This window comes from Trichosurus vulpecula, chromosome 8, assembly GCF_011100635.1.
Source record: "Trichosurus vulpecula isolate mTriVul1 chromosome 8, mTriVul1.pri, whole genome shotgun sequence".
Taxonomy (NCBI): domain Eukaryota; kingdom Metazoa; phylum Chordata; class Mammalia; order Diprotodontia; family Phalangeridae; genus Trichosurus; species Trichosurus vulpecula.
Genome location: NC_050580.1, coordinates 32,426,558 through 32,438,377, shown reverse-complemented (window position 1 = coordinate 32,438,377; position 11,820 = coordinate 32,426,558). Strand labels below are relative to the sequence as shown.

The window sequence follows — 11,820 nt, the reverse complement described above, 5'->3', positions numbered from 1 at the left end:
GGAATTTTCCTAAGGGCTTGGCATGATTGCCACTGAACTCATAAACTCCTTCAAGGTGAAGAGGCAGAATCCTATGGACCTGAGTGATCATTGTATAGGGCAGTCTTAAATCTGTCAAAGCTTAAGGCTGCACTAAGACTTTTGGAACACCCCCTATAATCCTTACACTCTGTTATTGTTCAGTTGTTTCAGTCTTGTCCTACTCTTTGTGGTCCCATTTGGGGTTTTCTTGGCAGAAATACCAGAGGAGTCTGCCATTTCCTTCTCCAGCTCATTTTACAGATGAGGAAACTGAGGCAAACTGGATTAAGTGACTTGCCCAGGGTCACATAGCTATTGTCTGAGGATGGATTTGAACTCAGGTCTTCCCACTCCAAGTCAGGCACTCTAGTCACTGCACCACAGCCCCTAAACTTAACATGAGCTAATATTATAACAGTATTAAATATGTAAAGTACTTTGTAAGCTGTGTGAAGGTCCAAACTTGTCAGCTCTCAGCACGCCACCTCACCTACTCCCAGAAAGGTGGACTAGTTCCCAGCTGAGGGAAACTCGGGACTTGTAACAAACACCAACAAGTCTGGCATTTGAAACCCCAGCTTTTTTAGGTGTTCCAGGGCCCTCCCTGCCCAAGGTTTATCTCCTTGGAGAAAAGATCTCCATAAATGGATTGCCCCAAACTTCTCCTGGCCAGCTTACTCTGCACTCCCTTCCCCCAGCCCCGCCACCCTTAGGGTTCCCTCCACCTCCTCAGCGAACTCTGGGAGTGACCCTCTCAGGTCTCCTCACCACCTGGTTCTTCCTCTTGCTAAGAGACAAGTTTCGGGGGCAGGGGAGTGATGCTTTTTGGTTAATTCTGATGGTTGTCTTCAGCGACAGGACACCATGCAGGGGAGACTGGAAGCATAGAAGAATGTAGAAGAAAGAAGGGGGGAGAGCAGAGAAGGGGATCATGCCCATTTCCCCAGGAGATCATAAACACCTCAAGGGCAGGGACCGCTTTAGTTTGTCTCCTAGGACCCTAGCACTCAGCACAGTGCCTGGCACACAGGGAACAGAACGGGGTGAGAGCTGTTACTTCTTTGGCCAAAGGAACTCCCAGGTGAGGCAGCTTCATCAATGCACACTGACACCTTCTCAGAGACTCAGTTTTAGAGGCTCTCACCCCTTCCTGGATCCCTCTGGCCCACTCTGATGAAGTCCATGGACCGCTTCTCAAAATAATGGTTTTAAAGGCAGAAAATAAAATACAAGGGATTGCAAAGGAAATCAGTTACATTAAAATAAAGATGTCATTTCTCTCTCATGCCAGTTCCCAAACTCTCTGGGATCTGTCCACGGGGTGGGAGTTGGTGGATCGCAGGGAAAGAACCTTTGTTCTTGGAGGGTTTTGTAAAGCTCATGTTACAGAAAAGTCTGAGCCAGAGCATCCCAAGCTGCTCTTTGTTGCAAACGGCAAGCTTCTTCACAAAGGCTAGATGGTGGGATTCACGGAATGCCACAATTTAAAGATGGGGCACATTAATTGTGGAAAGTGCATTGGACTTGGGATCAGGACTCAGGTTCAAATCCTTAGCCCAAGGCTAGCGATGTTACCAGGGACAAGACACCACTTCTCTAGCAGGACTAATACATACCTCAGCCCTTGCCTCATCAGGCACCAAACCCTTAGCTTAGCTCAGGCAATCCCTGATCCCACATAAGGCTCGACGATGGACAGGAGTGGCACCACCAGGACATGCTGCCCACCTGCCTTCCCCCTTTGACCCTGACCCCCAGAGATGGCTACCCAGAACTCGCCCAGGCTGCTTGACTGCACACAGGTATCTGTTCCTTCCAGAGAAATGGAGGACCACCAAGCCTTAGCATCCAACCAACCCTCCACTGTGTCCAACATCAGGCCCACAGCTCCTGTGAGTGTGAGCTGAACCACAATAAGATGGAATTGGGAACCTTTAAACAAAAACAACTAATTAAAAAAAGAAAGCATGTATAGCTTTCTAAGTCAATATGTGGCCTGAAGGAATCCCTGTATATGACTTAGCAGCCTCCTCTCTTTTGGGGTTTGACACCAGTGGCCCAGGCCTCACCAGGAAATCTTCTAATAGAGCCCAAGGACTTCTGGGCTTTTCTCGCCTGCCCCAAAGCTGAGCTCTTTTTGGTGCTTTTTCCCAATAAAAGGTGAACTCCTTCAGAACAGGGATTGTTCAGTCTGTTGGCACTCCCTGCCCTTGGTATATACAGGGCTTTAAAATGCTTTTCCATTCATTCATTTACTTGGCATAGGTTTTCTATTTCCTTCCTTGTGTTCTGTCTTCCCACCCTAAAAGGACATAAGATCCTCAAAAGCAGAGGCTGGCTCTCTTTTTGTCGGCTAATTCCTGGACCTGGCTTAATGCCTGGCACTTGAAGACCCTTAATCCTGTGTGCTGATTGAGAGATCCAGTGTGCTCATGTATGCAGAATGCTTTGACAACCTTCGAGAAGCAGGGCCGGGCTCGCAGTGGGAGATCAGAGAAAAAGAAAAACAAACAATCCCAAGTGTGTGATTCAGATTAATTAAACAGGCTTGTTATTTGTGTATAAAACTCTATACAGTTACAAAAGTCACATATAAATGGAGTCACCAAAGCAACAGCCCTCCAATGGGGGCTCAAGGCACTGGACACAGGCCAGCCTAGAAATTGCAGAATCACAAAGTTATGGTACAAATGATCAGTTGGGGGAACATTCATCACTCCTCAAAACTCTGGTTAGGACCAGGCAGGCACACACATCAATACACTCATGCATACCCTTCTCCCACACACTTATAAATCAATACAAAAATAGCCACAATTTAATTTCAATGCCACAAGATCAGCCCCTGATGCACCAGTTCAGGGCCAAGCTAAGCTCAATTATTCCCACACACAGCATCTCAGGCTTAACTGAGAAATCTCTTTTTTTTTCTTTCTTTTTTTGGCCCCTGAGCTTCCCAGGGGGGATGAAGAAAGAGGGCACGAGGCCTCATGAAGTGGGCCCAGAACAGCAGCTGAATCAATACCCAGATGGACTTTAGGGTGACAGAGATAGAAAATGGGGGTGCAAGACAGCCCCACCCCAGGGCCATGGCTGGGGGATGAAACCACCCCCAGATCTGCCCCTTAGTCACTATCCCACAGGCCCGCCAGCATCAGACAAGAGACACAGGGTGAGCCACCAGGACAGGGGCTCTGGCTAGATAGCCTCCTACTCTCTGCCTCCTTGTCCCTGGGGGAAGGGGAGAGTTGAGTTAGGAAAAGGGCTTCTCAATCCCCTTCAAGTCCCAAAGAAGCCTGGGAAAGAGAAGCATGGACATTTGGGTTCCCCCTGGACTCTGCCACTCCCACACTCCCAGTCCAGATAGGGTCCACATGGTCTGAGGGAGCTGGAACCAGGGGCAGAGGCCCAGGCTGGTACTGTCTGTGGAAGGATGGCTGGCCCAGCTTGGCCCCGGTGGTCACAGGTCCCCTGCCCCTCCTCGTCCCAGGGGTCTGGTGGAAAAGCCTGTCACAGGCCCTGAGGACTCTCCCCTGGATAACACATGCAGCAGCCTCCTCCTGAAAACTCCAGGTCTGCCTTCTTCTCCCCCCCGAGGAGGCCATCGGTGACGGAGTGCTCAGATATGATATCTTCCACCCTTGTGATGTAGAGAAGAGTAAGCAGCACACCCAGGAACTGGAAAAGAGAAGGGAGGTGAAGCAGGGTGAAGGCTCCCCACCCCTCCCCTCAACACAATCGCCTGGAACCCTCTTTTACTCCTAGGGCAAAGGATGCCACTGGCTTTGGAGTCAGAGGCTCTGGGTTCAAATTCTGCTCCTGCCACTAACAGCATGGCCCTAGGTAAGCCCTTTCCCCTCTCTGGGCCTCAGTTTCTCCATCTGTAAGATGGGGGTATAATAAGACCACCAAGCTGGCGTGAGGCCCAAAGGAGAAGCCTGTGTGAGGAGCTTTGCAAGTCTGAATACACTATGTAAATGCCAGTTACGATCACCATTAAGACGCTGCGTGGTACGGAAGCCAGGAAGGCGGGGGTTCGAATTCCACGCTGACAAGCACTAGCTGTAGATGCTGGCTCAGCTCAGTCTCTCAGGGCTCTAGGCCGAGTTTCCTGGCAGAGGCAGCCTCAGCACCCGGAGCGCCCTGGTCCTCTCCTAAGCCTTTCGCTGTTGTGGTTATTGGTAGTGAACAAAGGCTTGCGAGTGCTTTACGTTCTACCCTCACCACAGCCCTAGTGGGCAGGCGGCATCATCACCCTCCCCACTTCACAGATGAGGAACTGAAGGTGAACGTGCTTAAGTGACGGCATCCACGCAGGCTTTGACCTCAGGTCTTCTCGAGTCCCCATCAATCCTCTCTCCATTTGCCATTATTATGAATACTTTCCCCCCTCCGCCATCCTCTGAGCCCTCTCACCCCTTCTGGGGGCACCCCTGCCCTCGGCCTCCCTCCAGGAGGGCTCCCTGGGGAACGGCCTGAAGGATGCCTCACCTGGGGCAGCAGGATGCCCAGCAGGACGGCAGCCATGATGGTGTAGTTGTCCATGAACCAGATGATGACGGCATCAGTGCAGCCACGGACGTAGATGACGTCCAGAACGCTCAGGCGCTGCCAAGGAATGAGGGCGGTTGGAAGAGGTGCTAGGACGCCCCTCTCTGCCTCTCCAAGGGCATTGGTTTCACAGAATCATAGACCATCAAAGACCTTACAGGTCCCCTAATCCAGTCTGGTCGCTGGTCTAAGCTTCTGCCTCCCTTTCTGCAAATCTCAGAAAAGGGAAGCAACCAGCCCAATATCCCAAGCCAGATGGTGGAGCAAATGGGATTAGAATCTGAGTCCTCTGCCCCATCCCCCCGCATTCCTTCTGACTCTACATTGGGAGAGGAAAAGAGGGTCTCTAAAGCACTCTCTTAGCTGAGAGTCTGTTCCATTTTCTGTTCTAAGGGCCCTCCCAGGTCTGACATTCCCTGTTTTAAGGACCCTCCCACCTCTGATATTCTAGATTTGAGGTTCTAAGGGCTGTTCTAGTTCAGTAAACCAGGAGTCAGGAAGACCTGAGTTAGAATCCTATCTCAAACACTTATTAGCCGGGTTACCCTGGGCAAGTCACTTTAACCTCTCTCAGGTCTAGTATCTTCATCTATAAAATGCGGATAGTGATATTTCCTCCTTCACAGAGTTGTTGTGAGGATCAGATAAAATGACATATGTAAAGAGCTTTGCAGCTCAATATAACTGCCAGAGATTATTAAGTATCTAAGGGCCCTTCTGTGACAGCAGTCATGTGGTCCTGTCACATCAAGATTCCCACAATTTGGGCACAGTCCTAGGATTCTCCCTGGGTACCCAGCGAGGCAAGGGATGTTGGAGGTTGGAAAATGTTTTATTCACTCCCTCCCTTCTTCCTTCTCTTCTTTCATTCCTTCTGTTTCTGTCTCTCTCAGATACTTTATTTGAAGTGTGGGCCGTGACTTTGAGGAAGTCATCAGTCCTCTCTGATCCAGTTTCCTTATCTACAAAAAAGCAGGGGAAACACCTGTACCCACAATGAGGAAGCCTTTGGGCTGGACCTGAAACCCCCTACCTCCTGACTCTCCAATCCCAGTTCTTCCCACCACAGCTCAAGGACAACACCAGCTAGTTTTGAAGCTCTCCTGAAGCTCCCAGACCAGCCTGCACGGCTGGGGAGTCTCATATCAGCCCCAGAGGGAGGGAAGGAAACACGAGGTCCTGATAACTTAAAAGGACTCACCTCTTGGTCGATGGTTTTATAGCCACACATGGTGTTAACGACAGCAGACTGAAACAGAAAGGGACAGTTAGAGCCGACAAGGGAAGATCCCATGGCTATTCTCCCAGGCACCTCGTAGGACAGAGGCTCCCAACCCGAGGTCTAGAATAGATTTTGACAACTGCATTCAATAGAATTGCCTTCGTTTGTAATCCTATTTTTAAATTTTCTGCACTTAAACACAGGATTCTGAGAAGGAGTCCGAGAGACATTATCAGGGTGCTGAAGGGCCCCAGGACATAAAGGCTCTTGTCTTTGTGGTATATTTTTAAAATATCTTTCCCCAATTACGTGTAAAAATAAATTTTAATAATTGCTGTTAAGTTATGAGTTCCAAATTCTATCCTTTCCCTCCCTGAGACAGTAAGCAATCTGATACAAGTTATATGTGTGCAATCATGTAAAAAACATTTCCATATTTGTCATTTTGTGTAGAGGGGGAATCAAACAAAATAAAGAAAGCAAGAGGGAAAGAGGGAGGAAGGGAGGGAGGGAGGGAGGAAGGAAGCAAGGAAGGAAGGAGTGAAAAATACTGAGCTTTGGATTGGCGTTCTCTGGAGGTGGACGCATTTTTCATCACGAGTCCTTTGGGATTGTCCTGGATCACTGTATTGCTGAGAAAAGCTGTCACGTACAGTAGCTGTCCACCAACGTTGCTGTTACTGTGTACACAGTTCTCCTGGCTCTGCTCATTTGACTTCACTCACTTCATTCATGGAAGTCTTTCCGGGTTTTTCTGACATCCTCCTGCTCATCCTTTCTTATGGCACAATAATATTCCATCACAACCATATACCACAGCTTGTTCAGCTACTCCCCAGTTGACGGGCATCCCCTTAATTTCTAATTCTAAGCCATTACAAAAAGAGCTTCTATAAATATGTTTGTACAAATAGTTTCTTTTCCCTTTTTAAAAAATCTCTTTGAGGTACAGACCTAGCAGTGGTATTGCTGGATCAAAGGGTATGCAGTTTTATAGCCCTTTGGGCATACTTCCAAAGTGCTCTCCAGAATGGTTGGATCAGTTCACAACTTCAACAACAATGCATGAGTGTCTCCTTTCGTTTTCCTACTTCCCCTCCAACATTTGTCATTTTCCTTTTCTGTCATATTAGCCAAAATAATAGGTGGGAAGTGGTACCTCAGAGTTGTTTTAATTTGTATTCTTGTTTTTTGGGTTTTTTTGCAGGGGGGAAGGCAGGGCAACTGGGGTTAAGTGACTTGCCCAAGGTCACACAGCTAGTAAATGTGTCAAGTGTCTGAGGCCAGATCTGAACTCAGGTCCTCCTGACTCCAGGGCCTGTGCCTCTACTCACTGCGCCACCTAGCTGCCCCTTTAATTTGCATTCTTCTAATCAATGGTGATTTAGAGCCTTTTTATATGACTATAGATAGCTTTGATTTCTTTGTCTAAAAACTGCCTGTTCACATTCTTTGACTGTTCATCCATTGGGAAATGATTTGTAGTCTCGTTGGTTTGGCTCAGTTCTTTCTCTGTGTCTCTCTCCATATATATATATATATATATATAGGGTCAGTTCTTTCTCTGTGTCTCTCTCCATACACACACACACACACACACACACACACACACACATTTTTTTATCAGAGATATTTGCTGTAAAGCTCCCCCCCCCCCGATTTTCTGCTTTCCTTTTAGTTTTGGTTGCACTGGTGTTATTTGTGCAAAAACTTTCTTAATTTTATATAATCAAAATTATCCATTTTACATTTCATAATGCTCTCTCTATCTTGTTTGGTCTTAAATTCTTCCCTTCTCCATAGACCTGACAAGTAAACAATTCTCCTAATTTGCTTATGGTATCACCTAAATCCTGTGCCCGTTTTGACCTTATCTTGATGTACGGTGTAAGATGTTGGTCATACCTAGTTTCTGTCAAACTGCTTTCCAGTTTTCTCAGCTTTTTGTCAAATAATGGGTTTTTGTCCCAAAACCTTGGATCTTCGGGCTTACCAAACTCTAGGTTACTACAGTCACTCACTACCATGTACTGTGTACTCATCTGCTCCACTTTATTTCTCATCCAGTACCAGACTGTTCTGTTGATTTCTGCTAGGCTGCATACTTTCGTTTTTTTCATTAATTCCCCTGATATTCTTGACCTCTGGTTCTTCCAAATGAACTTTGTTATTATTTTTTTCTAGTTTTATAAAATAATTCTTTGGCAGTTTGATTGGTATGGCCCTGAACGAGTAGATTAGTTTACACAGAAATGACATTTTTATTATATTGACTCAGCCTACCCACGAGCCATTAATATCTTTCCAATTGTTTAGATCTGACTTTATTTGTGTGAGGAATGTTTTCTAATCGTGTTCATATAGTTCCTGGACTTGTTTTGGTAGGTAGACAGCCAAGTATTTTATATCGTCTACAGTTATTTTAAATGGAATCTCTTTTTCTCTCTCTTGCTGCTGGACTGTCTTTCGGTTTTAAGAAGATGTCTAGATGGATTCGTGAGCCTGTGTTCTCCACAGGGTTCAGAGTCAGTCAGGCGATCAGTCAATAAACACCACTGCACTAAGCAGATGTCCCTGACCTTGGGGCGCTCATGATCTAATGGGGAAGCTAGGAGGCTTCACTCTCTCTCTCATTCAAAAACATAAAAAAGAACAAAAAGACAAGAAGATTGCATGTGGATAGAAGCATTGTGGTATCATGAGTGGGCAGAGTGCCGAAGCCCTGGGTTCAAATCCTACCTCTGACATTAGCTGCATGACCCTGAATCAATGGATTAACCTTCTCTACATTCTTCAGGCAACTCTCGAGCCTTCCTTGGGACTAATCTACCGAAGTATAGACCTTTCACAAGCTGAGAGGGGTTTCCCACTCCCTGGACAGATGAAACCACAGATCCCGAGTATATGTGCATATCTGAAACCATAAACTTCCATTACTCACAGTTTTGGGGTTTTCTCGCAGCCTAAATTAACACCCACAAGGCAGTAACCAAACCGTATTCTCGGGCTGTCGTTTCCTTATTATTTCCAAAGTCAGAGTCAGTGCAATCAGGCATACTCAATCTCTTCTCTCATCTCTCACTTGCTGCCTATTAAGGATCTCCTTGTCACATTCATGTTTTCAGGCATTTTTCTTTTCTTTTTTTTTTTTTTTTGTGTGTGTGTGTGTACCTGTGATTTTTGTCAGTGCCGGGAACTCCCAGTGAGGAAACTCCCTCCAAGAGTTTGGGTCAGCCCCTACTGAGGGATTAAATGACTCGCCCAAGGCAGCCTGTTGGGCCAGCACGTGTCAGAGATGGGATTTTGGTCGGTCTCTTCCTTGTTTTGTAAGTTTTATTTATTTGTTTTGTTCTCTTATTACACAGATTCACAGATTACTCACACTTGGTAAGAGATCTCCTGTAATAAAACAATTAAATAAAACTAATAATATGGTGATCTCATCTGAAAATGTACACAACATTCCCATCTGCAGCAATACCCCACCTCTCTCTTTTTTAAAGTGAATAGAAATCTATTTTCTTTCCCTCCCACTAACCCCCACTGGAAAAAAAAAAAGAAAAGCAAACTTCTTGTAACAAAGCAGAACAAACATCCTCAACGGTCATGTTCAAAACTCTACGTCTTGGTTTGCGCCCTAAATCCATCACCTCTCCACAATGGATAGAATGTCTCACCGTCAGTCCTCTCATCTCCTTGATGGTCTCAGTTTTGACCATAGGTCTTACAGAGCTTTCAGAACTGTTTGCTTTTACAGCGCTGTTATTATTGGATAAACTGTTCACCTGGTTCTGCTGACTTCACTCTGCATCAGTTCATAGAAGTCTTCTTGTCTCTTTGAAATCATCTGTTTCCCAATGCCCAAAGGGCTATAAAACTGCGTACCCTTTGATCCAGCAATGCCACTGTTAGGTCTGTATCCCAAAGAGATCATAAAAAGGGGAAAGGATCTACACATACAAAAATATTTATAGCAGCTCCTTCTGTGGTGGCAGAGAATTAGAAATGGAAGGGACGCCCATCAGCTGGGGAACGGCTGAATGAGCTGTTGTATATGAATGTAATGGAATACTATTGTTCCATGAGAAATGGTGAGCAGGATGGTTTCAGGAAAACCTGGGAAGATTTATGTGAACTGATGCAGAGTGAAGGCAGCAGAACCAGGAGAACACTGTACGCAGCAACAGCAACATTGTGTGATGACAAGCTGTGAGAGACTTAGCTCTTCTCAGCAACACAGTGATCTAAGACAATTCCAAAAGCCTCATGATAGAAAATGCCATCCACCTCCAGAGAAAGAGTTATAGAATCTAAATGCAGATCAAAGCAGACCTTCTCTTCTTTTTCCTTCTCGTGGTTTTCCCCTTTGTTCTGATTCTTCTTTCACAACATGACTAATGTGGAAATATGTTTAGTACGATTGTACACGTGTAGCCTATATCAGAGTGCATGTCATCTTGGGGGGAGGGAGGGGGAAAAATTTAGAACTCAAAATTTTATGAAAGTAAATACTGAAAATTAAAAATAAATAAATAAAAATTTTTAAAAAGCAATCATGTTTCCTCCTTTCTTACAGTACAATAGTACCCCCATCACATTCACAGACCACAATTGATTCAGCTATTCCTCAGTTGAGGGGCATCTCCTTATTTCCAGTTTTTTTGCCCCTCCCCCCAAAAAGCTGCTATGAATATTTTGTACATAAAAGACCTTTCCCTCTTTCTTTGATCTCTTCTGGGCACAGGCCTAGCTGGGGTATTGCTGGGTCAAAGGTAACTTTTTGTGTAGGATTCCAAATGGCTTTCCAGTGGTTAAACATGTTCACAGGTCCCCCAACAGGGAACCAAGGTGCCTCTTTTGCCACAGCCCCTCCCAGCCTCTGGGGAAATAAACAGAGTGGGGGCATCGATCCCTATTTGCAAGGAGCTGACAACAAGGATATGTAAGAGCTTGGGACTTGGGGTCAGAGGGCCTGGGTTCAAATCTCGGCCCCACCACTCACTCCCTATGTGATGTCAGCCACGCCACTTAACCACTGTTGGGCCTCAGCTTCCACGTCTGTAAATAGAAGGGGCTGGACCTGATGATCACTAAGGCCCACCCTTAGTGCAGGGAGGCCCACCCCTCCGGGGCTGAGAGCCTCCACTCGACCACCTCCCCCTCCCTGCCCAGCTCCTTCCCTTCTCATATTCCTTCATACCTCCAGTCTGACTCGGTCCAAAACTCCCTCTGTCAGCACGGCTCAGGCCACACTCAGTAAACCACAGAGAATGGAGCTGGCCTCCAAATCCCAGAGGCTCCTGTCATCACCAGCATGTGACCAGGGGGAGAGAGGAGCAAGCTCCCCGGCCCCAAAGGGAAACCAAGCCCTGACACAAACTTCAGAGAGAGCCGTATTCTTGGCATCCTGAGTGAGAACACGAATGCCTCTGCCCATGGAAATCACGTGATAGAAAGTCCAGTGGTGATTCAGCAGCAGCTCAGTTATCTGGCAACCTTGCCCCTTCATGACATGCCAAGAAACTGAAGTGCCTGAAAGCTGCCACAAAGTTTATGCATTTCAGAAGACACCCTCATGGCCTCGAACTCAGAGCCCATGAATCCTTGCTTTAATCAATGCCCCTCTGTGCTCTTGGCCCTCCCGACCATGTGTGCAGGCAGAAAGGACCTGGGTATCTGTGGACTCATCTGGTCCTGTTTCTTCAGTACTATGGGCAACAAGAATTTTTCCCAAACACAGAAGTAGCCAGAGGATCACAGATTCAGAGCTCAAAGGGAAGGAATCCAATTTCCTCATTTCACAGATAGAGGAACTGAGGCCCAGTCCAGGGTCCACAGCTACTGAGCACTCGGCCAGGATCTGCTCTGTTGTCCACAGGCGGCTCTTTCCAGCTGGCCAAGACTCCAGAGCAGCTGTACAATGGGGTGGGTAAGTGGGGGGGTGGGGCGCGTCTCCCTACTTGCTGAGGCAGCACAGAGAATGATCCGGCCCAACCCCCTGAACTCCCACGCCAGGATCAGAGGGC

At 46.8% G+C, this 11,820-nt stretch overlaps 1 protein-coding gene across 1 annotated transcript in view; it reads right to left on the bottom strand.

The window, feature by feature from the left end:
- Positions 1–2,539: 2,539 nt before the first annotated feature.
- TSPAN15 (tetraspanin 15) overlaps positions 2,540–11,820 on the bottom strand; it is a 71,037-nt gene continuing 61,756 nt past the window's right edge. Inside the window, exons 6-8 of the mRNA XM_036735816.1 lie at positions 5,774–5,821; positions 4,513–4,629; positions 2,540–3,699 (exon numbers count right to left, since the gene is read on the bottom strand). Coding sequence (XP_036591711.1) covers positions 3,532–3,699; positions 4,513–4,629; positions 5,774–5,821 — 333 coding nt within the window. The 3' untranslated portion in view covers positions 2,540–3,531. The remainder of the gene's footprint in view (positions 3,700–4,512; positions 4,630–5,773; positions 5,822–11,820) is intronic.